Here is a 27694-nt window from a genome sequence, read left to right as displayed (position 1 = left end):
AAGAAATGATTGATGTGCAGCATGTACTTTGAAACTCGGGCCTGGGAAAGTTTATTGAAGCAAGCAATCATCTGCAGCATCAACACTCCAGTGAGATCTAATGTTCACAGTGGGGAACCCTTGCAATATTCCGTCGTAAATAAACACCGGCCCGAGATTATTTTATCTTCCCAGTGTGTCTTCAGAGCTTTTAGGATGAAATAGAGCACATGTCGACATGTACAAAAGTTATTATCGTTCGAGACTATCGCAGGATCAAAAAGATATTGTGATAGGATGTTTGACAGGTGACATCTGAAGCACTATGTGGTTGTCATCGTTATCTCTTTATTCTCACCCAAAATGTTCATCAGTTTGATGATTGTCGATATTCTGACGGCTTGTTTGATCTCTGGACACTGCTCACCCAGGAGCAAGGCACCAAATGCAAGCCCAAAGAAAAGAAAGGCTGTCATTGCACCTGATTCGCAAACCTCTTATTGTACAAACGTGTCCATTTACGAACCACAGATCGAATAAAAATGTGTTTTGTCTCAGTGAACAAACGTTTTGGCCCCATTCATCAATAAGTTCCTAACGTTTCCTCTTATCTTTCTTCCTAAGTGATTTCCTCATGGAAGTCCATTTAAATTCATGACGTGTTCTTAAACGGCCAAATTGTTCCTCCATGCTGTTCTTAAGTTGCCAAATGGTTAGCGCGTGCGTGTTTATCTTAATTTGCATATAAACACGCCCTCATTTCCGCAATATGCATGTGTAAACACCCTTAATTTTGTAATTTGCAATTTGTAATTTGACGTCTTCTTAAACGGCCAAATTGTTCCCATCAGCTGTTCTTAAGTTGCTCAATGCCAAATGGTTAGCGGGTGCGTGTCCATCATAATTTGCATATAAACACGCCCTTATTTCCCCAATGTTTATATGTAAACACCCTTGATTCCGTAATTTGCATAGGTTAACGCACTTAATTCATGACGTGTTCTTAAACGGCCAAATGGTTCCCCCATGCTGTTCTTAAGTTGCCAAATGCCAAATGGTTAGCGCGTGCGTGTCTATCATAATTTGCATATAAACACGCCCTGATTTGCCCAATATGCATATGTGAACACCCTTAATTCCGTAATTTGCATAGGTAAACGCACTTAATTCATGACATGTTCTTAAACGGCCAAATTGTTCCCACCAGCTGTTCCTAAGTTGCTCAATGCCAAATGGTTAGCTCGTGCGTGTCTATCAGAATTTGCATGTAAACACGCCCTTATTTCCCCAATATACATATGTGAACACCCTTAATTCCGTAATTTGCATAGGTAAACTCCCCTTAATTCATGATATGTTCTTAAACGGCCAACTTGTTCCACCTGTTGTTCTTAAATTGTTCAATGCCAAATGGTTAGCGCGTGCGTGTCTATCATAATTTGCATGTAAACACGCCTTTATTTTCCCAATATGCATATTTGAACACCCTTAATACTATAATTTGCATAGGTAAACGCACATAATTCATGATATGTTCTTAAACGGCCAAATTGTTCCTACCTGCTGTTCTTAAGTTGCTCAATGCCAAATGGTTAGCGCGTGCGTGTATATCATAATTTGCATATAAACACGCCCTTATTTCCCCAATGTTTATATGTAAACACCCTTAATTCCATAATTTGCATAGGTAAATGCACTTAATTCATGATATGTTCTTAAACGGCCAAATTGTTCCCACCTGCTGTTCTTAAGTTGCCGAATGCCAAATGGTTAGCGCGTGCGTGTCTATCATAATTTGCATATAAACACACCCTTATTTCCCCAATATTAATATATAAACACCCTTGATTCCGTAATTTGCATAGGTAAACGCACTTACAGTAATTCCCCATATAAGGGCACAATTTTGGTGGAAAAGATGGGCATCAAACACATAAAGAAAACATAAACAGATTACAGAAGAGAAATTAGTATTATACCGTGGGGGGAATACATGTCAAAACGTAAGTTAAAGAAAGGGGGGACTGCTCAGGTACCCTAAAGCTTTCAAATAAATATTTGTCACTTCGGGCAGATAGGTCTACATGGTCGTGAAATGTCTGTCTGTCTTATCTTTACATCTATCAATCCAGCAAGATCAAATAACTGTTATTTTGTATTCCTAATCATGTCAGCGACCTGGCTGTCAAAGTTAGGGAGTTGTGTGATTTCAAAGTGTGAGTGCACCACACAGCTAGTGACAGTGTGTGTGCGTGTCAGCAGGGCGGCTACGAAGGAGGTCAGTTCAGCCAGTTGTTGTTTTGGCTCCGCTATTAAATAGGAAGTTGGTCCATCACCCTCGTGTTATGATGGCATATATACTTCCATATATACTTCCATCATGTATATATTACATGTTATTATGTATTTTACTAGATACTACATATATACTTACATCATGTATATATTACATGTTATTATGAATGATACTAGATACAAAATATATACTTACATTGTGTTTGTATCACATTATTATGAATGTTACTAGATACTACATATATACTTACATCATGTATGCATTACATGTTATTATGAATGTTACTACATACTACATATATACTTACATCATGTATATATTACATGATATTATGAATGTTACTAGATACTACATGTGTACTTACATCATGTATGATGAATGTTACTACATTACATATATACTTACATCATGTATATATTACATGTTATTATGTATGTTACTAGATACTACATATATACTTATATCATGTATATATTAAATGTTGTTATGAATGTTACTAGATACTGCATATATAATTACATCATGTATATATTACATGAGTTTAGGAATGTTACTACATGACATATATACTTACATCATGTATATATTACATGTTATTATGAATGTTACTACATGACATGTATACTTACATCATGTATATATTACATATTATTATGAATGTTACTAGATACTGCATATATAATTACATCATGTATATATTACATGTTATTATGAATGTTACTACATGACATATATACTTACATCATGTATATATTACATGTTATTATGAATGTTGCTAAATGACATATATACTTACATCATGTATATATTAAATGTTATCAATGTTACTAGATACTGCATATATAATTACATCATGTATATATTACATGTTATTATGAATGTTACTAGATACTATATATATAATTAAAAAATGTATAAATTCCATTTTAATATGCATGTTACTACATGACACATATACTTACATCATGTATATAAAACTTTAATGGAGGTATTTTTAAGAGCTTTTATAGGCGGAATTGAGCGACGTCCATAAGCACCATTGGAGGCAGACTTTTGATCGCATTTATTGAATATTTTTTTAAATTTGCATGCGTCATCAAGTCTTTCATAATGATTGTGAACGATAGGCGACATTTAAAAAGAAAAGTGCGGATCTCCTTTAAAACACATTTATTTTCAAAACAATATCAATCAGAATTTTTAGTAATATTTCAAATATTTCATTCAGTTTTACTTTCTTTTATCAGCTATTTTTTTAGTTTTGTTTTTAAACCGGTCAGAAATTTTTTGAGAGTTTGACCAGCCCAAAAAAACCTCATTGATTGGTTTAATAGTTGCTAATTAGCACGTCTTTTAAGTGGTCCTTTTAAAGGGCTGCTATTAGTTCAATCACACGACATTGTTATATCATTTGCACCTGACGGGCGCTTAATGGCGGTCTAGTCACCTCTCGCCGTCTTCCTTCAGCCTCTCCAGCTCTCGCTCTCTTTCCAATCTGTGCTGGGCTTCAGCTTCCATCTCTTCTCTCGCCCTTTTCATCTCTCGCTCTCTCTCCTCCAGCTGGCTCTTAGCGTCCAGCAGCTCCTTGTGGCTGCACATCACACCACACACGCATTTAGACAAACTGTAAACACAGCCTGGCAGGTGAAAATTAGGGTAAAAAAAAATAATAATAAAAACGGAAACTCTGAGAAATTGCAGGTGCGGTCCTGGTCAAAAGTGTACGTACACTTGTAAAGAACATCATGTCATGACTGTCTTGACTTTGCAATCATTTCATTTTATTCTGGTCATCGTCCCATTTAGTTTCTGTAAAACAGCAGTTCCATTGGTAGCAAAACAGGCCCATAGCATAATACCACCACCACCATGCTTGTCACGTAGTGGTTAGTTCTCTCGGGATGCAGACGGACCATTCCTGACATAGCGTGCAGGTATGTACATGATTTAAAGGCCTACTGAAACCCACTATTACCGACCACCCAGTCTGATAGTTTATATATCAATGTTGAAATCTTAACATTGCAACACATGCCAATACGGCCTTTTTAGTTTACTAAATTGCAATTTTAAATTTTGCGCCGAAATATCCTGCTGAAACGTCTCGGTATGATGACGCGTGCGTGTAAAAGCCCTTTTATTCCAGTGTCGTTCCCAGCTATAAGTCATCTGTTTTCATTGCAAAATTCCACAGTATTCTGGGCATCTCTGTTGTTGAATCTTTTGGCAATTTGTTCAATGAACAATGGAGACATCAAAGAAGAAAGCTGTAGGTGGGAAGCGGTGTATTGCGGCCGGCTTTACCAACACAAACACAGCCGGAGTTTCATTGTTTACATTCCCGAAAGATGACAGTCTGTCACACCTATGGATCATGTTTTGTTTTGTCATGTAATGTTTTTGATTTAGGACATTCAGTCACGTTTTGCACTTCCTGGTTTTGTTTGCTTCCATGCCAACTCATTAGTTTTCACCTGTCACGTCCCTGTTCTCAGCCTCACACCTGTTTTCACTAATGATCAGAACTATTTAAGTCACCCTTTTTCTTGTCTTCGGCCTGGGATCTTCTCACACATGCGCACGCACCCGACCCATGCTGCCTCTCCTTCATGTCCTTGTCCACAGTTCCATGCCGTGTAAGTTTTTGTATTTATGCCATTTTGCTAGTTTTGTTTATAGTTTATTATTATTCATAGCCAATTGTTTTTGTGCAAAGACCTTTAGTTTATGTCCATCATTTCATGCCATCGAGCAGGTGTTTCTGTTTCACATTTGTAATGTTTAGCCAAGTTTCTTCCTCCATTGTGAGCGCTTTTTGTTGTTTATTTGTTTATTAAATAAACAACCATATACTTACATTCATGCCTAACTCGTCCCACATCATCCTTGCATCGAGGAAGCACAAACATCCACAGTCCAAGCCTGACACAGTCAAGCTTTACTGTGAAACAGAGCAGTGTGTGTGGATTGGACCACACACACAAAGTACAGTGTATTATGCGGCGATCATTTCGAAAGATCGTGTTTCGAAGAGGGTCCCTTGCGAAGGGCAGATTTGGGCATTGCCACCACCCGTCGACTGGTGCTGAAGAAAGGTGCGGGGCCGACCTTCAGGTTGTACAGGTACGACCATATAATCTCACTAAAACACTAGTAACACAATAAGCAGATAAGGGATTTTCCAGAATTATCCGAGTAAATTTGTCTAATATCTTCTGAATCACTCCCACTTAACTCTAGTCTTTTTTTTTCTAGTCCTTCACTCTCACTTTCCTCATCCAGAATTTTTTCATCCTCGCTCAAATTAATGGGGAAATCGTCGCTTTCTCGGTCCGAATCACTCTCGCTGCTGGTGGCCATGATTACAAACATTGTTCAGATGTGAGGAGCTCCACAACCCATGACATCACGCACATATCGTCTGCTACTTCCGGTATAGGCAAGGCTTTTTTTTATCTGCAACAAAAGTTGCGAACTTTATCGTCGATGTTCTTGACTAAATCCTTTCAGCAAAAATATGGCAATATCGCGAAATGATCAAGTATGACACATAGAATAGACCTGCTATCCCCGTTTAAATAAGAAAATCTCATTTCAGTAGGCCTTTAGCACCCATTGAAACCAAAACAAACCCGGAGGTGCACAAAACAGGAACAAAAGGACTCAAAAACTAACAGAACATAATTAAACAAAACATGATCCAGGCCATGTATCACAACAATGCTTGACGGTAGTAGGCATGGTGTTCCTGGGATAAAAGGCCTCACCTTTTGTCCTCCAAACATATTGCTGGGTATTGTGGGCAAACAGCTCCATTTTTGTTTCATCTGACCACTGAACTTTCCTCCGGAAGGTCTTCTCTTTGTCAATGTGATGTCAGGTGAAACAAAAATTGAGCTGTTTGCCCACAATACCCAGCTACATGTTTGGCAGAGAAAAGGCAAGGCTTTTAATCCCAGGAACACCATGCCTACCGTCAAACATTGTCATGATCCATGGCCCGGATCATGTATTGTTCAGTAAGGTTCTGTTAGTTTTGGACTTCCTAAATTCCTGTTTTGTGCACTTTTGGGTTTGTTTTGGTTTCCATGGGTATTAATTTAGTTCACCTGCCTCTGATTATTTGTCGGCAGGCTCACCTGCTGTCAAGCACTAATCAGAGAGCTATTTATTCATGTTGCTCACCACACTCTGCCTGGATTAATTGTTTGCTATTTGCAACAGACACGTAGGGTTATTTCTCCTTTTCATGTTTCTTGATTAACTGAAAAAAAAACAAAAAATAAATAAATATAAAACCAATATAAAAATAAATAACATTAAAAACAGAGTGTTCCAGAGCTTAGGGCCGACCACAGAGAAGGCCCTGTCTTCCCTGGTCTTAAGTCTGGTCTTGGGCACCACGAGCTGGAACTGGCTCTCAGACCTCAGAGTGTAAAATTGGATTAAGTCCAAGATATACTGAGGTGCCAGTCCATGTAAAGATTTAAAAACAAACAGCAATGTTTTAAAATCAATTCTAAAATGAACAGGGAGCCATTGCAAACTCTGAAGAATTGGAGTTAAATGCTGGCGTTTCCTGGCCCCTGTTAAAAGTCGTGCTGCCGCCTTCTGGACTAACTGCAACCGGGAGAGAGCTTTTTGGCTAATGCCAGCATAAAGTGCATTGCAGTAGTCCAGGCCACTTGAAATAAAAGCATGCACGACTTGTTCAAAAAGGTTAAAAGATAAAAACGGTTTTACCTTTACTAAAAGACGAAGACGATAAAAACACGATTTTAAAACGCCATTGACTTGTTTGTCAAGTTTGAAATCGCTGTCTATAGTGACGCCAAGGCTGGTGACTTTGGGACGCACATCATTTTGCAATGGTCCCAAGTCAGTGAGGGCCGGACCAAAAACTAAAATTTCCGTTTTTCACTCATTCATTATTAAAAAATCTGGGCTAACCAAGCCTTGATGTCGCATAGACAGGTCGATAGCCGGTTGGATGTACTGCCAAACTCTCTAATTCGCCTTTGGTGATGTCAACTTTTGATCACCACTGTATATTTATCACCTAAAAGCCGTATAAGGGCAGAACATAATGCTTACAACACGATGGTAGGTTAGCGCCCTCGAGCTGTCCGTGTAAAGGTTGCAACCAGCCGTTTTAGAACAGGTTACATTCTAACCGTATTCAGCAGTCATGTCAAATGCTCTCCCCTCTAAATGATGGCTGGTGCTTCCAGTTTGAAGAAGAGCTAACTGAGCACGTTCACAACCTCTGACAAATGTGTGTCCCTATGTGTTGTCACCTGTGTTGTGTTACTTGTGTCCCCGTGTGGTGTCACCTGTGTTGTGTCCCTTGTGTCCCCATGTGATGTCACCTGTGTTGTGTCACTTGTGTCTTCGTGTGGTGTCATCTGTGTTGTGTTACTTGTGTCCCCGTGTGGTGTCACCTGTGTTGTGTCACTTGTGTCCCCATGTGGTGTCACCTGGGTTGTGTTCCTTGTGTCCCCATGTGGTGTCACCTGTGTGCCTTGTGTCCCTATGTGGTGTCACCTGTGTTGTGTCCCTTGTGTCCCCATGTGGTGTCACCTGTGTTGTGTCCCTTGTGTCCCCATGTGGTGTCACCGGTGTTGAGTAACTTGTGTCCCCATGTGGTGTCACCTCTGTTGTGTCCCTTGTGTCCCCAGTTGAGAAGGGGTGTTTTGAAATTGGCATATAAATTTGACAGTCATCTGCATAAAAGTGATAGAACACTCCATGTTTCCTAGAAATCTCTCCAAGAGGAAGGAGATAAAGAACGAACAGGATGGGGCCTAAAATAGATCCCTGGGGGACACCACAGTAAAGTGGGGCAGAAGAAGAGGTGGCGTCCCCCAGCCTGACAGAGAAGGACCTCTCAGACAGGTAGGATCTGAACCACTGTAATGTAGTCCCCCTGACACCCACACAGTCTCTCAGGCGGTCTAATAGAATTTGGACTGTCAAAGGCAGCTGTAAGATCTAAAAGCACTAAAATGGCAGAGCTGCCAGAATCTGACATTAAAAGCAAGTCATTAAAAACCTTTAAAAGTGCAGATTCAGTACTGTGCAAAGCTTTGTATGTGGACTGAAATGGATCTAAACTGCTATTTTCATCTAAAAAAGGCTGCAGTTGTGCCAGAACACATTTTTCCATTTCTCTTGTTCAATAGATGTCATCAGTGTTTGAACCTGAAATCACCAGGTGACAAACATGGTGGTGGTAGTATTAAGCTCTGGGCTTGTTTTGCTGCCAATGGAACTGATGCTTTAAATGGGACAACCTACCTAAATCATCAGCCCGGAGGTTGGGTCTTGGGCGCAGTTGGGTGTTGCAACAGGACAATGACCAAAAGTGGTTAAGGAATGGCTAAATCAGGCTGGAATAAATGTTTTAGAATGGCCTTCCCAAATCTGACTTAAAGATGTGGACAATGCTGAAGAAACAAGTCCAACACATTTAGCTGAACTGCAGCAATTGTGTGGTGAAAAATATAAGCAGAAGCTTGTGGGTGGCTACCAAAAGCGTCTTATTACAGTGAAACTTGCTTTTGAGCAGGGAGAGATCTAATTGGATGTCATCACCTGCCCTCCAGCGCCCGGTGTTGCGCCTCCAGGCTGCGGTTGCTTCTGCGTAAGCGGGAGTGTTTGTCCAGGAGTTCCTCTAGCTCTGCCTCCTGACGCTGCTGCAGCGCCATCATCCTCTCGTGGTCCCGCCTCAGGGCCTCCGTCCTGGCCGCCGACTCCTCCCGCTCCCGTGACCACACCTCGGACTCGGCCCGCAGCGCCGCACACCTGGCCTCGCTCTCGCCGCAGCGCGCCAGCACCGCCGCATGCTGGGAGTTCAGCGTGGCTTGTTCCACCTGTGCGGCGAGCAATAGACAGAAGACCCCGGAGTGAGGACAAGTATGTACTTTCATGGAAGTCTCGAGTGCCTCTCGTCAAACAAGGTGGGTATTCGGGGGAAGTTGAAGTGACTTCAGAGTAAAAGTATGAGTGTTCGAGTCCCTGCTTATGGAAGTGTTGTCGAAGAGGTGCCACTTTGAAACCTGAACACTGCAGATAGGGAAACTGTTGACCTGTAACGCCACATTACCTAATAATACTGCAATATGCAACAGCGTCATACATTTTTACCTCAACATGTAAGAAGTGAGAACGACGAGCATGCAGACGAGCTTCTCTGAGCTTCTTATTTGGTTATGCAAACCGATTGTTGCAGCAGCTGTCTGGGTGACTGATATCAGACGATCATGGAGGCGCACCTGCTGGATGTGAAGGTCCTGGGCTTTAACACGTGGTCTAAAGCCGGTTGGATGTACTGCCAAACTCTCTAAAATGCCTTTGGTGAAGAGATAAGTCTTAAAAAGGGTTTTGTCTACAAAGGCCTTAAAAAAACATCCAAACACCTCTTTTAGCTTTTATATGCATGACAATGTAGTAACATTCATAAATACATGTCATATATACATGATGTAGGTGTATATGTAGTATCTAGCAAAATTCATAATAACATGTAATTTATACATGATGTAAGTATATATGTAGTATCTAGTAACATTCATAATAACATGAAAGCGTCAGTTCTTGCCGTCCTTTAAATGGCTGTCAAAGTGCACCAACTTGTCAGAATACCTACTCAGACTTCTGTCCAGGTGAGATTCATGATTTATGATCTAGAATAAACTTCCAAGGAGCAGGGAAGCGAGGAAGCAGCAGAGCACTCTATGATGTAAACATAGGGACACAAGGCAAGTGATCACGGCGTTGCTATAAATAGTTTGTCTGCGTTAGCACTTATAATAACAATATCACTAATACTTGCAAATATTCAAGTCATGAAATATAAATGTAGTATTGTTGGCGCTGTTTGAATTGTTGTATTCATCGCGTTTTATGGGCGGAATAGTGGAGCTCCCAATGGCCTTCCCTGTAAGCAAACTTTTATTGACGTTTAATATTTAAAATACATTTAAAAAAATCCATGGTATCCATTAGACCGTCTTCCATTTTATTTACAACCCGCAAAGTGTGTGAAAATATTGTGTGAAATGTCACAATATGCCACAAATTCAGTCAACTATTTTGAATATCCCGCGCCAAACGCTTGCGTTAATTTCCGTAGATTCTTCGTCACCGGAGTAACGCTTCTGCACTCTGACCATATTATTAGATCAGTCATACTGGAAATATGCAAACATTGGAAAGAGATGTGCTATTTATCATTCACAATCCTAATGTAAAACTAGAACAAATATGCTTGGCTTTTTGATGCATTCTGAATCGTAAATAAATAGCTAACAATTGAGTCAACAGATCGAGGGTCCTCTCATTATACTCTTTCTGAAAACATCCAGAAACTGGGATTCATCCGTGAAGGGAACACCTCTCCAATGTGCCAGATGCCATCAAATGTGAGCATTTACCCACTAAAGTTGGTTAAGACAACAAACCGCAGTCATGTGGAGACCCCGATGAGAACAACGAGCATGCAGACGAGCTTCCCTGAGACGATTTTTCACACTTTATGCAGAAATTATTTGGTTATGAAAACCCATTGTTGCAACAGCTGTCTGGGTGCGGAGGTCCTGGGCTTTAACACATGGTCTAAAGCCGGTTGGATGTACTGCCAAACTCTCTAATTCGCCTTTGGTGATGTCAACTTTTGATCACCACTGTATACTTATCACCTAAAAGCCGTATAAGGACAGAACATAATGCTTACAACACGATGGTAGGTTAGCGCCCTCGAGCTGTCCGTGTAAAGGTTGCAACCAGCCCTTTTAGAACAGGTTACATTCTAACCGTATTCAGCAGTCATGTCAAATACTCTCCCCTCTAAATGATGGCTGGTGCTTCCAGTTTGAAGAAGAGCTAACTGAGCACATTCACAACCTCTGACAAATGTGTGTCCCCATGTGGTGTCACCTGTGTTGTGTTACTTGTGTCCCCATGTGGTGTCACCTGTGTTGTGTTACTTGTGTCCCCATGCGGTGTCACCTGGGTTGTGTCACTTGTGTCCCCATGTGGTGTCACCTGTGTTGTGTCACTTGTGTCCCCATGTGGTGTCACCTGTATTGTGTCACTTGTGTCCCCATGTGGTGTCACCTGTGTTGTGTCACTTGTGTCCCTATGTGGTGTCACATGTTTTGTGTTACTTGTGTTGACTGCTTCCCTGTGTGGTGTCACCTTTGTTGTGTCCCTGTGTGGTGTCACCTGTGTTGTGTTACTTGTGTCCCCGTGTGGTGTCACCTGTGTTGTTTCCCTTTTGTCCCTATGTGGTGTCACCTGTGTTGTGTCCCTTGTGTCCCCATGTGGTGTCACCTGTGTTGTGTCCCTTGTGTCCCTATGTGGTGTCACCTGTGTTGTGTCCCTTGTGTCCCCATGTGATGTCACCTGTGTTGTGTAACTTATGTCTTCGTGTGGTGTCACCTGTGTTGTGTTACTTGTGTCCCTGTGTGGTGTCACCTGTGTTGTGTCCCTTGTGTCCCTATGTGGTGTAACCTGTGTTGTGTTACTTGTGTCCCCATGTGGTGTCACCTGTGTTGTGTCACTTATGTCTTCGTGTGGTGTCACCTGTGTTGTGTTACTTGTGTCCCTGTGTGGTGTCACCTGTGTTGTGTCCCTTGTGTCCCTATGTGATGTAACCTGTGTTGTGTTACTTGTGTCCCCATGTGGTGTCACCTGTGTTGTGTCCCTTGTGTCCCCATGTGGTGTCACCTGTGTTGTGTCACTTGTTTCCCCATGTGGTGCCACCTGTGTTGTGTCACTTGTGTCGACGGTGTCCCTGTGCTGTGTCACTTTGGTCCCCATGTGGTGTCAGCTGCGTTGTGTCACTTGTGTCCCCATGTGGTGTCACCTGTGTTGTATCACTTGTGTCGACTGTGTCCCTGTGTGGTGTCACCTGTGTTGTGTTGTGTGGTGTCACCTGTAGCTGAGTGTTGAGCGTCTGCAGGCTGGTACAGGCGTCCTGCAGGCTGAGCGAGTGTCGACGCAGCGCCTCCAGCTGCTCCCTCAGGTGCTGGCAGGCCTCCTGGGACTGGCACAGGCGAGAAAACAAAGCCTCCTGTCCTGCCTGCGCCACAAATAATCATGAAGTTAGAAGATAATGGCAGCGACACGTTCCAAAAAAGGCATTTTTACCAGTGTGTTACATGGCCTTTCCTTTTAACAACACTCAGTAATGTTTTGGGAACTGAGGAAAACAATTTATGAAGTGGAATTATTTCCCATTCTTGCTTGATGTACAGCTTAAGTTGTTCAACAGTCTCCCACTTCATATTTTAGCCTTCAGCACATTTTCAATGGCATCGTCTTGCTGAAATAAGCAGGGGCGTCCATAACAACATATGTTGCTCCAAAACCTGTGTGTACCTTTCTGGTGTCTTCACAGATGTGTAAGTTACCCATGCTTTGGGCACTAATACACCTCCATACCATCACACATGCTGCCTTTTACACTTTCACCCTCGAACAGTCCGGATGGTTTGTTTTCTCTTTGTTAAGGAGGACACGACGTCCACCGTTTAAAAAAAAAACAATTTGAAATGTGGACTCATCACACCACATAACACTTTTCCACTTTGCATCAGTCCATTATAGATGAACTTGGGACCAGCAAAGCCGGCGGCGTTTCTGGGTGTTGTTGATAAAAATGTTTTCGCTTTGCATAGTAGAGTTTTAACTTGCACTTACAGATGAAGCGACCAACTGTAGTTACTGACAGTGGTTTTCTGAAGTATTCCTGAGCCCAGGTGGTGATATCCTTTACACACTGATGAGGCTTTTTAATGCCTGAGGGATGGAAGGTGCGTAATATCATGGCTTACGTGCAGTGATTTCTCCACATTTTCTCAACTTTTTGATGATATTACGGAGCACGGATGGTGAAATCTCCAAATTCCTTGCAATAGCTGCTTGAGAAATGTTGCTCTTAAACAGGCATTTTTTGAAAAAGTGGTGACCCTCGCCCCGTCCTTGTTTGTGAACAACTGAGCATTTCATGGAAGCTGCTTTTATAGCCAATCATGGCACCCACCTGTTCCCTATTAGCCCATTCACCTGTGGGATGTTTCAAATAAGTCCTTGATGAGCATACCTCAACTTTCTCACTCTTTTTTGCCACTTGTGCCAGCTTTTTTTTAAACATGTTGCAGGCATCACATGCCAAATGAGTTAGTATTTGCAAAAAAATAAGGACTTTTTCCAGTTCGAACGTGAAATATCTTGTCTTTGCAGTCTATTCAATTTAGTTACATTTAGTTATGTTCTGTTTTTCTTAAGACCCCATTGTTTCCTGTTTTTGCACTTCCTTGCTTGTTTTGTTTTTCATGACTACCCATTATTTTTCACCTGTCCCCATGTCACGCACCTGTCTCACGTTTTGCACTCGCACACCTGTCACTAATCATGTCTATTATTTAAAACGAAAGTTGCCAGGAGGTCAGCCTGGAGACTTTACCTTCCACTCTGCTTCATACCATCTTTACGGTCCTTGCTGCTTGTTTCATAGTTCCATGCCAAGTTTTTGTTTATTGTTCATAGTTTCTGCCTTTGTGCAAGTTTTGTTTCATTAGTCAGGTTTGTTCTCCGCCATTGTGCGCGCCTTTTGTTTGCTTTTTTTTTTTGTAGTTATAGTGTTAAAATAAAAGATGTCATTACCTTCACGCCTTGCCCACTCCAACTTTTCTTTGCCTTCCGGAAAAACAAACCCCAAATTCTACGTTTTGACAGTTGCAGTCTCTTTTTATTTACCATTTACATGGCGGCTATGTGTTTTAATCAATCTTGCTGAAATGGTACTTGTCATGGGAGGTGTTTTGTAGAGAAATTTCAAGTCAAACTTTGTGGTGTGATAACGGCGCCACCATGTGGTGTGATGGCCAGCACAAAAAATAGCCCCCCCCCCCAACAACTGCATGCCTAACTTTCAAATAAATGCACGCCACATCCCAAATGGGAGCAATTACGACTGGAGTCTTTCCAGCAGCACAATAATCCAATTAAAGCATGAGTGACACATGTAGAATTGGCTTTCTAAATGAATAAACCATATTTAGCTAAAGCTCCCCCAGGCAAAGAAAAACGTGGCGCTTGTAACCCAAATTGCTAAACACAAAAACCCTCAGCTCGGCACCTGCTCTCTTTTCCAATTTGGAATATTTTTGCATCACTTTGCTTATCTTGATTACCCGTGCTGGAACTACAACCCCTGTTTCCATATGAGTTAGGAAATTGTGTTAGACGTAAATATAAACAAATAATAATAATTTGCAAATCATTTACAACCCATATTCAGTTGAATATGCTACAAAGACAACATATTTGTCTCACGCCTGTGAGATATGTTTTGGTTTTGGTCATGCTATGTTTAGTTTTTGGACATTCAGTCACGTTTTTCACTTCCTGGTTTTGTTTGTTTCCATGCCAACGCATTAGTTCCCACCTTGTCACGCTCCTGCCCTCAGTCCCACACCTGTTCCTGATTTATCACAGCCAGTGTTTAAGTAATTTTCTTTCTGTTCATCATTCTGGGATCTTCTCACACTCGCACGCACCCTACCCATGCTGTTCAAACCTTCACGTCCTCGTCCACAGTTCCATGCCGTGTAAGTTTATGTATTTATGCCACAGTACACTCTTTTGTTTCATGTCTTTAGTCTTGCCATCGTGCTGTTTAAGTTTATAGTTAAATTGTCTTTCATGCCATTGAGCAAGTGTTTTTGTTTTCCCTGTTTTGTATATATTATATAATAAACTACTATGTACTCACGTCCACGCCTCGCTTGTGTTGATCCTCATCTGCATCGAAGAAACAATCCATGTCCAATGATGTTCGAACTGATAAACATTTTTTTTTTTTGCAAATAATCATTAACTTTAGAATTTGATGCCAGCAACACGTGACAAAGAAGTTGGGAAAGGTGGCAATAAATACTGATAAAGTTGAGGAATGCTCATCAAACACTTATTTGGAACATCCCACAGGTGTGCAGGCTAATTGGGAACAGGTGGGTGCCATGATTAGGTATAAAAGCAGCTTCCATGAAAAGCTAAGTAATTCACAAACAAGTATGGGGTGAGGGTCACCAATTTGTAAGCAAATTGTCGAACAGTTTTAGAACAACATTTCTCAACGATCTATTCCAAGGACTTTAGGGATTTTACCATCTACGGTCTGTAAAATCATCAAAAGGTTCAGAGAATCTGGAAAAATCATTGCATGTAAGCGATGATATTACGGACCTTTGACCCTCAGGCGGTACTGCATCAGTGTGTAAAGGGTATCACCACATGGGCTCAGGAACACTTCATAAAACCACTGTCAGTAACTACAGTTAGTCGCTACATCTGAAAGTGCAAGTTAAAACTCTACTATGCAAAGCAAAACCCATTTATCGACAACACCCTGAAACGCCGCCGGCTTCGCTGGGCCCGAGCTCATCTAAGATGGACTGGTGCAAAGTGGAAAAGTGTTCTGTGGTCTGACGAGTCCACATTTCAAATTATATTTGGAAAAAAAGGACGTGGTGTCCTCCAGAACAAAGAGGAAAATAACCATTCGGATTGTTATAGGCGCAAAGTTCAAAAGCCAGCATCTGTGATAGTATGGGGGTGTATTAGCGCCCAAGGCATGGGTAACTTACACATCTGTGAAGGCACCATTAATGTTGAAAGGTACATACAGGTTTTGGAGCAACATATGTTGTCATCCAAGCAACGTTATCATGGACGCCCCTGCTTATTTCAGCAAGACAATGCCAAGCCACGTGTTACAACAGCGTGGCTTCGTCATAAAAGAGTGCGGGTACTTTCCTGGCCCGCCTGCAGTCAAGATGTGTCTCCCATGGAAAATGTGTGGCGCATTATGAAGCGTAAAATACGACAGCGGAGACTTTGAACGACTGAAGCGCTACATAAAACAAGAATGGTAAAGAATTCCACTTTCAAAACTTCAACAATTAGTTTCCTCAGTTCCCAAACGTTTATTGAGTGTTGTTAAAAGAAAAGATGATGTAACACAGTGGTGAACATGCCCTTTCCCAACTACTTTGGCACGTGTTGCAGCCATGAAATTCTAAGTTAATTATTATTTGCAAGTTTATGAGTTTGAACATCAAATATGTTGTCTTTGTAGCATATTCAACTGAATATGGGTTGAAAAGGATTTGCAAATCATCGTATTCCGTTTATATTTACATCTCACACAATTTCCCAACTCATATGGAAACGGGGTTTGTACAAATTCTTCCCACCACCAAGAAAGTACCCGACCTTCATGTCCGCACTGGTTCTATGCTCGGACTTTTTGTCAGGGAGAAATGTCTCTGGCAGGAAGGGGGGCGAGAAAAAGGAACAAAAAAAAAAAAAAAAAGAAAAAAAAAGGTAAAGCGAGAAGGGAAAAAAGTGAGATAAGGAGGATGAAGAGTGAGGTGACTTTATAGGAAGTGATGGCCAGATAAGGCGTCGGCAAATAACGCTTCACAATCGCCAAGTGGCCGCTATTGTGAGTGCACAAGCCCTCCGGCAACGAGTTTCCACCTAATATGGATCATTTCCTTGCCCTAAACAACGCACACGTCCTGCAGATAAGATCCACACACACTCACACACACACACACACACATTCTTGTATGTGTTACCCTCTTGAGACCAGTCTTTCTAGATATAAACAGAAGTGTATTTACAACATGGATAATATATACATATTACATACAAATATAATTAAAGCTGCAAGCAGCGATGGACGGGACCGCTTTGGCTGCTGCCCCCGAGATCCAAGCCTGGATAAGCGGTAGAAGATGGATGGATGGATAGTTTATTACACAGAGAAAAAGTTGTATACACATGTTATACATCAGTCTCATAGTAATAACAATTGCCTTGAGACTCTAATGCATTGTGAATATAATTTACTTGATGTATTGAAGTGGGAATAGCAAACTTCCTGTTGATTTTAGTTGGGGGCGGTCTGTGTATGAAATATAGGTCTCAGTGAGACCTATATTGAGGTTTTTGTATCCAAAAACCTCCATGTATCCAAAATGGTTATACATGTATAATACAGCAGAGGATTGGGAGATGAAACCAAAATAGAACTTTTTGGTATAAACTCAACTCGTCATGTTTGGAGGAAAGAGAATACTGAATTGCATCCCAAGAACACCACACCTACTGTGAAGCATGGGGGTGGAAACATCATGCTTTGGGGCTGTTTTTCTGCTAAGGGGACAGGACGATTGATCCGTGGTTAAGGAAAGAATGAATGGAGCCATGTATCGTGAGATTTTGAAGCCCAAACCTCCTTCCATCAGTGAGAGCATTGAATGGTGGACCAAATACTTATTTTCCCCCATAATTTACAAATACATTCCTTAAAATTCCTACAATGTGAATTCCTGGATTTTTTTTTCACATTCTGTCTCTCACAGTTGAATTGTACCTATGATGAAAATTACAGACCTCTGTCATCATTTTAAGTGGCTGACTAAATACTTTTTTGCCCCACTGTGTATGTATATATATATATGTATATATATATATATATATATATACATACATACATATATATATATATATATATATATATATATATATATATATATATATATATATATATATATATATATGTATAATTATAGCTAGAATTCACTGAAAGTCAAGTATTTCTTATATATATATATATATATATATATATATATATATATAAATGAAATATTTGACTTGGTGAATTGTAGCTGTAAATATACTCCTCCCCCCTTAACCACGCCCCTAACCAAGCCCCGCCCCCACCTCCCAAAATCGGAGGTCTCAAGGTTGGCAAGTATGCCTCATATGGAGGATACTTTTCCTTCTTCATGTTTCAAGAAGGGTACACACACACACACACACACCATTCAATGATACTTTTCCTTCTTCATGTTTCAAGAAGGGTACACACACACACACACACACACCATTCAATGATACTTTTCCTTCTTCATGTTTCAAGAAGGGTAGACAAACAAGAACACACACACACACACACACCATTCAATGATACTTTTCCTTCTTCATGTTTCAAAGGGTAGACAAACAAGAACACACACACACACACACACACACACACCATTCAATGATACTTTTCCTTCTCCATGTTTCAAGAAGGGTAGACAAACAAGAACACACACACACACACACCATTCAATGATACTTTTCCTTCTTCGTGTTTCAAGAAGGGTAGACAAACAAGAACACACATACACACACACACACACACACACACACACACCATTCAATGATACTTTTCCTTCTTCATGTTTCAAGAAGGGTAGACAAACAAGAACACACACACACACACACACACACACACACACACACACACACACACACACACCATTCAATGCTCCAATTCATTTACACACCTCTTTTTCCAGCTGTGACCACCTGGGACTGAGCGGGCTCTCTGTGGACTCCTGGGCGGTCCCAGCCAGGTCCTGACTTGTGTGGTCTTCAGGGGACTTAGAGGTGTCCGTGCTTGAAGGATCCGAATTTGGATTCCAATTCCTTTGCCTTCCAGAGAGGAGATGAGGTCCGCTTTCGTCCGGAAAACACATGGTGGACTCCCGCGATGGCTCCAGGGTGTCCGTCGCACTCTTTAGTTCCGTTTGAGCTTTTTGGAGCTCCTGGTTCAGACGATGGACTTCAGAGGAAAGATTGCGAGAAGAAGTCTGCTCGCTGGACAGATCCTGGTCGGAGAACAGACATTGTTGGCATCGAACACGAGGAATACAGGCTGCAAAATATGAAAAACAATAAAAGTTTTCCTTTGAACCGTTCGTTCGGTATAAGCCAAAGTGAAAATTGGAAAGCCTTCACTTTGGATTGTTTTATATTGCCCACAATTCATTGCCAGTTGGCCATGTTGGTAGGCTTCGTTTGTGACTACGCTAATTGTTGCTGATCACTTATCCCGTCATACTCGTAACAGGTGTGTGATTGTCCAACTGCCACAATCCAGCTGGGCCACAGCTTGTTGAGCCTTTTTCAAATGACCTAGTTCAACTAGTCTGGGTATGGCAATAGGTATAAGTGAAAGTGATTGGTCGCGTCTAGTCTTGGACTTAGATTGTTACATAGAGTCTCGGACTTAGATTGTTACATCGAGTCTTGGACTTAGATTGGTTACATCTTGTCTTAGACTTAGATTGTCACATCTAGTCTTAGACTTAGATCGGCCACATCTCGTCTAAGACCTAGATTGGTCACATCGAGTCTTAGACTTTGATTGGTCACATTTAGTATTAGACTTAGATTGTTACATCTAGTCTTAGACTTAGATTGTCACATCTAGTCTTAGACTTAGATCGGTCACATCTCGTCTAAGACTTAGATTGGTCACATCGAGTCTTAGACTTTGATTGGTCACATTTAGTATTAGACTTTGACTGGTCACATTTAGTATTAGACTTAAATTGTTACATCTAGTCTTGGACCTAGATTTTTACGTTTAGTCTTAGACTTAGATTGGTCACATCTACTTTTAGATATTTACATCTAGTCTTAGACTTATATTGTTACATCTATTCTTAAACTTAATTGGTCACATCTATTCTTAGACTTGATTGGTCACATCTAGTCTTAGACTGGTTACATTTAGTCTTTGACTTAGATCGATCACATCTAGTCTAAGACTTGGATTGGTCACATTTAGTCTGAGTCTTACATTAGTCATATCTAGTCTTAGCTTTAGATTGGTCAGATCTAGTCCAAGACTTAGATTGATCACATCTAGTCCAAGACTTAGATTGGTCAGATCTAGTCTTAAACTTGGATTGGTCAGCTCTACTCTTAGACTTAGATTGTTACAACTAGTCTTAGACTTAGATTGTTACATCTAGTCCTTGACTTAGATTGGTCACATATATTCTTAGACTTAGATTGGTCACATCTAGTCTTTGACTTAGATTGGTCACATCTAATCTTAGACTTGGATTGGTCACATCTAGTCTTTGACTTAGATTGGTCACATCTAATCTTAGACTTGGATTGGTCACATCTAATCTTAGACTTGGATTGGTCACATCGAGTCTTAGACTTAGATTGTAACATGTAGTCTTAGACTTAGATTTTTACATCTAGTCTTAGACTTAGATGGGTCACATCTAGTCTTAGACTTAGATTGTGACATTGAGTCTTGGATTTAGATTGGTAACATCTAATATTAGACTTAGATTGGTCACATCTAGTATTTGACTTAGATTGGTCACATCTAGTCTTAGACTTGGATTGGTCACATCGAGTCTTAGACTTTGATTGGTCACATCTAGTCTTGGACTTAGATTGGTCACATCTACTTTTAGATTGTTACATCTAGTCTTAGACTTAGATTGGTCACATCTAGTCTTGACTTAGATTGTTACATCTAGTCTTAGACTTAGATTGGTCACATCTACTCTTAGACTTAGATTGGTCAAATCTACTTTTAGATTGTTACATCTAGTCTTTGACTTAGATTGGTCAGATCTAGTCTTAGACTTAGATTAGCCACATCTAGTCTTGGACTTAGATTAGCCACATCTAGTCTTAGACGCCCTTACCCTACAATACAATATGAGGCAGACGTGTAAATATGTGTGATCGAGAGCACCAATGGTAAAGCTACTTGTCATAACATATGCTGTGATTGCACCACACTGCTAGTGACACACACCTGCATTAGTGAGCTAATCCTGGCCTGGGCACCTGCATACTGCCCCTGCACCCGCTCATGACTCGCCTCCAGGTCGCCTAATCGAGTGCCCAGCTCCCTCTCCAGGTCTTGTAGCCCAGCGCAGAGCTCCTTGGACTCGGACAGCTGCTGACACACACACCTGCACACACGCACACACACACACACACTGTTAGAATAATTGTTTCTTAATTATCAAAAAAAACTTTGTATTACATTGTGTTCCGGACAAGAAGACAATAGGCTGAAACCTTCCAAGAAGAATGCTCGTAAAACTCCACTCGGACTACAAAGCGGACATATGGCAGGATCTGCCCAACTTCCAAGGAACTCTTTTTGAAGTATTTTTACGATCTCTTTCTTTGAACTATTTTATGGAACTCTTTTTGAACTGTTCAGTAACCGAAGGCAATGCTTTTCACGACCCAATTCCCTGAGGAAGCAGCTGTGGGAAGGAGGGGGGGTCAAATCAAACAAAGAAGGATGAGTACGATGTTGGGGCAGAGCGTGGTGCAGGACTGTACAGACAGTACAGTGGCCATGTCTCTCCTCTGATCTGAGTCCAAATTTAATTCTGTCTCTGTTTGATTATTTTCCTTTTGTCTTGTTTAATAGATGTCATCAGTGTTTGAACCTGACACACACCACAGACAGGTTTACAATAAGGATGACATAATAAACACTTGCTAGGATTCAGGTTCACTATTCGGCAAGTCTTACATTGTAGGTAAATACACTATTTTGCCAAAAGTATTCGACCACCCATCCAAATGATGAGAGCCAGCTGTCCTAATCACTTGGCCCGGTGTATCAAATAAAGCACTTAGGCATGGACACTGTTTCTACAAACATTTGTGAAAGAATGGGCCCCTCTCTGGAACTATCATACGATGCCACCTGTGCAAGAAATCCAGTTCTGAAATGTCCTGGCTCCTAAATATTCCAAAGTCAACTTTATTCAAAGAAAAGTGAAGAGTTTGGGAACAACAGCAACCAAGTGGTAGGCCACGTAAACTGACAGAGGTCAACAAAGACTTTCTGCACAGTCAGTTGCTACACAGCTCCAAACTTCATGTGACCTTCCAATTAGCCCACGTACAGTACTCAGAGAGCTTCATGGAATGGGTTTCCATGGCCGAGCAGATGCATCCAAGCCATACATCACCAAGTCCGATGCAAAACGTGGGATGCGGTGGTGTAAAGCACGTAGCCACTGGACTTTAGAGCAGTGGAGACACCTTCTCTGGAGTGATGAGTCACACTTTCCCATCTGGCAGTCTGATGGCCTAGTCTGGGTTCGGAGATTGCCAGGAGAACGCTACATTTCGGACTGCATCGTGCCGAGTGTGACATTTGGTGGAGGAGAAATTATGGTGTGGGGTTGTTTTTTCCTTAGTCCTAAATATTCCAAAGTCAACTTTATTCTAAGAAAAGTGAAGAGCTTGGGAACAACAGCAACCAAGTGGTAGGCCACGTAAACTGACGGAGAGGTCAACAAAGACTTTCTGCACAGTCAGTTGCTACACACTTCCAAACTTCATGTGACCTTCCAATTAGCCCACATACAGTACGCAGAGAGGACCAGTCTGGGTTCGGAGGTTGCCAGCAGAACAATACATTTCGGACTGCATTGTGCCGAGTGTGACATTTGGTGGAGGGAGAATTATGGTGTAAGGTTTTTTTTTCAGGAGTTGGGCTTGGCCCCTTAGCTCCAATGAAAGGAACTTTGAATGCTCCAGGATACCAAAACATTTTGGACAATTCCATTTGGGAACCGTTTGGAGTGGACCCCTTCCTCTTCCAACATGATTGTGCACCAGTGCACAAAGCAAGGTCCATAAAACATGGACGACACGGGTCTGGCGTGGATGAACTTGACTGGCCTGCACGGAGTCCTGACCTGAACCCGATAGAACCCCTTTGGGATGAATTACAACGCCGACTGAGAGCCAGGCGCTTTTGGAAGAATGGTGAGAAATGGCTATAAACACACTCCGCGACCCTGTGGACAGCCTTCCCAGAAGAGTTGAAGCTGTAATAAAAGGTCATATTGAACCCTATGGGTTAGGAATGGGATAGCACTTCAAGTTCTTAAGTGAGTCAAGGCAGGTGGCCAAATACTTTTGGCAATATGGTGTACGAGCTGACTGAGAAGAAAGTGGAAAACAGGAGTTAGTGATATGCTAGCAAGTGTGCTCACTATTTGGCAAATGAAGTATTGACAAAAGAATAAATAGCCAGTAAAGTAAAACTATTGACTTCATGCTGAAAGAGGCCACTTTAAAAAGGTTAAAGGCCTACTGAAAGCCACTACTAGCGACCACACAGTCTGATAGTTTATATATCAATGATGAAATATTAACATTGCAACACATGCCAATACGGCCTTTTTAGTTTACTAAATTGCCATTTTAAATTTCCCGCGAAGTATCCTGTTGAAAACGTCGCAGAATGATGACGCTTATGATGTGACGTTATTGGTTGGAGCGAACATTCCAGCCCAGCACCACACACGGCTATAAGTAGTCTGCTTTAATCGCATAATTACACAGTATTCTGGACATCTGTGTTGCTGAATCTTTTGCAATTTGTTCAATTAATAATGGAGACGTCAAAGAAGAATGCTGTTGGTGGAAAGCGGTGGATTGCAGCTGCCTTTGTTTGTTGTGAAGCTTTTCCAGCGAACATGTTTCTCTACATCAGTGGTTTTTAACCTTCTTAAAGGTACCGAACCCCACCAGTTTTATATGGGCATTCACCGAACACTTCTTTAGTAAATTTTTTTTTTTTTTTAGTTATGTTTTTTTACAGGTGTACAAAATGAACCGTGCATGAACATCACCTTGTTCAAAGAACAAAACCAACACAGTGCATGAACTCACAACTACTTACACACCTGTAAATCAAATGGAACATTAGTGTGAGCATTGTTTGGGGGTTTTTATTTACAGGATGAGTCGGGTGTGGCTTGACCTCCGCCGAACCCCTGAGGCCGACTCACCGAACCCCTAGGGTTGGATCGAACCCAGATTAAGAACCACTGCTCTACGTCAACCAGCATGTTTTTGGATGGGAAAATTGTGATATTAAGTCGGCTCTTACTGGAGACTTCAGTGGATTATGCGACCTCGTGCAGTTAAAAAAGGCAGCTGTAATCTTGGATCCTCGGCTTCTCTCAAAGACACTGGCGTTCACCGCAGCCATCTGACTTTCAGGTATGACTTTACAACCTCACTAAAATACTATTAAAACAATAAGCAGATAAGGGATTTTCCAGAATTAACCTAGTAATTGTCTAAAAACATCCTAAACGCTCCCACTGACGCCGCCTGGAGCCGTCGCCTTTTCTTTTTCTTTAGTGCTTCACTCTAACTTTCCTCATCCGCGAATCTTTCATCCTCGCGCAAATTAATGGGGAAATCGTCGCTTTCTCGGTCCGAATCGCTCTAGCTGCTAGTGGCCATGATTGTAAACAATGTTCAGATGTGTGGAGCTCCACAACCCGTGACGTCACGCGCACATCGTCTGCTACTTCCGGTACAGGCAAGGCTTTTTTATTAGCGAACAAAAGTTGCAAACTTTATCGTCGATGTTCTCTACTAAATCCTTTCAGCAAAAATATGGCGAAATGACCAAGTATGACACATAGAATGGACCTGCTATCCCCGTTTAAATAAGAAAATCTCATTTCAGTAGGCCTTTAACATTTATGAAGCGTTGATAGTTTGTGTGTCTCCATGCCTGTGGTCAGCCTCCAAGGCCCGGGCTCTCTGGTTGCTGTGCTCCAGCGCGGCGTAGGTGCTCTCCAGCTGCTGCCTCAGCCTGGCCGCCTCCCTCTCCCGCTGCCTGCCGTCCCTCCGCACGCCGTCCAGCTCCGTCTGCCACGCCTCTTTGTCCTGCTCCAGGCGCCGCACGTCCAGCAGCGCCTGGTCCCGCGCCCGGGCCGCCGACTGGGCCTCCAGAGCGGCGTCACGCAGCTCCGCCTCCAGCTCCTCCTCTCGACGGCGAAGGGTCTCCACTGTGCGGCCCTGGCGATCCAGCTCGGCCTTGAGGGTCTGAGCGCTCAGCGCTAACTGCTCGCTCTGATGAAAGAGGACATGGTGATGATTATTAAGAGTTTGGACTCTCACTATTATGTTAGATCCACTATGGACTGGACTCTCACTATTATGTTAGATCCACTATGGACTGGACTCTCACACTATTATGTTAGATCCACTATGGACTGGACTCTCACTATTATGTTAGATCCACTATGGACTGGACTCTCACTATTATGTTAGATCCACTATGGACTGGACTCTCACACTATTATGTTAGATCCACTATGGACTGGACTCTCACACTATTATGTTGGATCCACTATGGACTGGACTCTCACACTATTATGTTAGATCCACTATGGACTGGACTCTCACTATTATGTTAGATCCACTATGGACTGGACTCTCACATTATTATGTTAGATCCACTATGGACTGGACTCTCACACTATTATGTTAGATCCACTATGAACTGGACTCTCACACTATTATGTTAGATCCACTATGGACTGTACTCTCACTGTTATATTAGATCCACTATGGACTGGACTCTCACTATTATGTTAGATCTACTATGGACTGGACTCTCACTATTATGTTAGATCCACTATGGACTGGACTCTCACTTTTATGTCACATCCACAATGGACTGGACTCTCACTGTTATATTGGATCCACTATGGACTGGGCTCTCACTATTATGTTAGATCTACTATGGACTGGACTCTCACTATTATGTTAGATCCACTATGGACTGGACTCTCACTTTTATGTCAGATCCACAATGGACTGGACTCTTACTATCAGGTTAGATCCACTATGGACTGGACTCTTACTATTATGTTAGATCCACTATGGACTGGACACTCACTATTATGTTGGATCCACTATGGACTGGACTCACACTATTATGTTAGATCCACTATGGACTGGACTCTCACACTATTATGTTAGATCCACTATGGACTGGACTCTCACTATTATGTTGGATCCACTATGGACTGGACTCTCACTATTATGTTAGATCCACTATGGACTGGACTCTCACAATATTATTCTACAAACCCCATTTCCATATGAGTTGGGAAATTGTGTTAGATGTAAATATAAACGGAATACAATGATTTGCAAATCCTTTTCAACCCATATTCAGTTGAATGCACTACAAAGACAACATATTTGATGTTCAAACTCATAAACTTATTTTTTTTTTTGCAAAGAATAATTAACTTAGAATGTCATGGCTGCAACACGTGCCAAAGTAGTTGGGAAAGGGCATGTTCACCACTGTGTTACATCACCTTTTATTTTAACAACACTCAATAAACGTTTGGGAACTGAGGTAACTAATTGTTGAAGCTTTGAAAGTGGAATTCTTTCCCATTCTTGTTTTATGTAGAGCTTCAGTCGTTCAACAGTCCAGGGTCTCTGCTGTCGTATTTTACGCTTCATAATGCGCCACACATTTTCCATGGGAGACAGGTCTGGACTGCAGGCGGGCCAGGAAAGTACCCGTACTCTTTTTTTACGAAGCCACGCTGTTGTAACATGTGCTGAATGTGGCTTGGCATTGTCTTGCTGAAATAAGCAGGGGCATCCACGAAAAAGACGACACTTAGATGGCAGCATATGTAGTTCCAAAACCTGTATGTACCTTTCAGCATTAATGGTGCCTTCACAGATGTGTAAGTTACTCATGCCTTGGGTACTAATGCACCCCCATACCATCACAGATGCTGGCTTTTGAACTTTGCCTCGATAACAGTCTGGATGGTTCGCTTCCCCTTTGGTCCGGATGACACGATGTAAAATATTTCCAAAAGAAATTTGAAATGTGGACTCGTCAGGCCACAGAACACTTTTCCACATTGCATCAGTCCATCTTAGATGATCTCGGGCCCAGAGAAGCCAGCAGCGTTTCTGGATGTTGTTGATAAATGGCTTTCGCTTTGCATAGTAGAGCTTTAACTTGCACTTAGCGACCAACTGTATTTAGTGACAGTGGTTTTCTGAAGTGTTCCTGAGCCCATGTGGTGATATCCTTTAGAGGTTGATGTCGGTTTTTGATACAGTGCCGTCTGAGGGTTTGAAGCTCACGGTCATTCAATGTTGGTTTCTGGCCATGCCGCTTACGTGGAGTGATTTCTCCAGATTCTCTGGACCTTTTGATGATATTATGGAGCGTAGATGTTGAAATCCCTAAATTTCTTGCAATTGCACTTTGAGAAACATTGTTCTTAAACTGTTTGACTAATTGCTCACGCAGTTGTGGACAAAGGGGTGTACCTTGCCCCATCCTTTCTTGTGAGCATTTTTTGGGAAGCTGTTTTTATACCCAATCATGGCACCCACCTGTTCCCAATAAGCCTGCACACTTGTGGGATGTTCCAAATAAGTGTTTGATGAGCATTCCTCAACTTTATCAGTATTTACTGCCACCTTTCCCAACTTCTTTGTCATGTGTTGTTGGCATCAAATTCTAAAGTTAATTATTATTTGCAGTGTGTATACTGTACATATTACATATTATTGTGAAAGTGTCTTGTCAGAGTTTGTTGGTGTTGAAACCCAAGATGTAGAGAAGGAGGGAGGCATTTTGCAGGAAAACATGATTTAATTGAAATACTAAGACAAAAAAAAACAAAGGGTTCAAACAAA

At 41.6% G+C, this 27694-nt stretch overlaps 2 protein-coding genes across 5 annotated transcripts in view; both read right to left on the bottom strand.

Moving 5' to 3' along the window:
* rom1b (retinal outer segment membrane protein 1b) overlaps window positions 1-27694 on the bottom strand; it is a 164699-nt gene that overhangs the window by 3916 nt on the left and 133089 nt on the right. The window lies entirely within an intron of this gene.
* ccdc88b (coiled-coil domain containing 88B) overlaps window positions 1-27694 on the bottom strand; it is a 159054-nt gene that overhangs the window by 39068 nt on the left and 92292 nt on the right. For all 4 annotated transcript variants that reach the window (XM_061900180.1, XM_061900181.1, XM_061900182.1 and 1 more), the window contains 6 exons: window positions 24735-25075; window positions 20976-21135; window positions 18688-19011; window positions 12213-12359; window positions 8870-9147; window positions 3723-3866 (listed from right to left, as the gene is read on the bottom strand). In XM_061900180.1, the coding sequence (XP_061756164.1) occupies window positions 3723-3866; window positions 8870-9147; window positions 12213-12359; window positions 18688-19011; window positions 20976-21135; window positions 24735-25075 (1394 nt within the window). The remainder of the gene's footprint in view (window positions 1-3722; window positions 3867-8869; window positions 9148-12212; window positions 12360-18687; window positions 19012-20975; window positions 21136-24734; window positions 25076-27694) is intronic.

Source organism: Nerophis ophidion, linkage group LG05, assembly GCF_033978795.1.
Source record: "Nerophis ophidion isolate RoL-2023_Sa linkage group LG05, RoL_Noph_v1.0, whole genome shotgun sequence".
NCBI classification, from domain to species: domain Eukaryota; kingdom Metazoa; phylum Chordata; class Actinopteri; order Syngnathiformes; family Syngnathidae; genus Nerophis; species Nerophis ophidion.
Note: the sequence above shows the minus strand (reverse complement) of the source record. Positions and strands in the feature narration are given on the sequence as shown.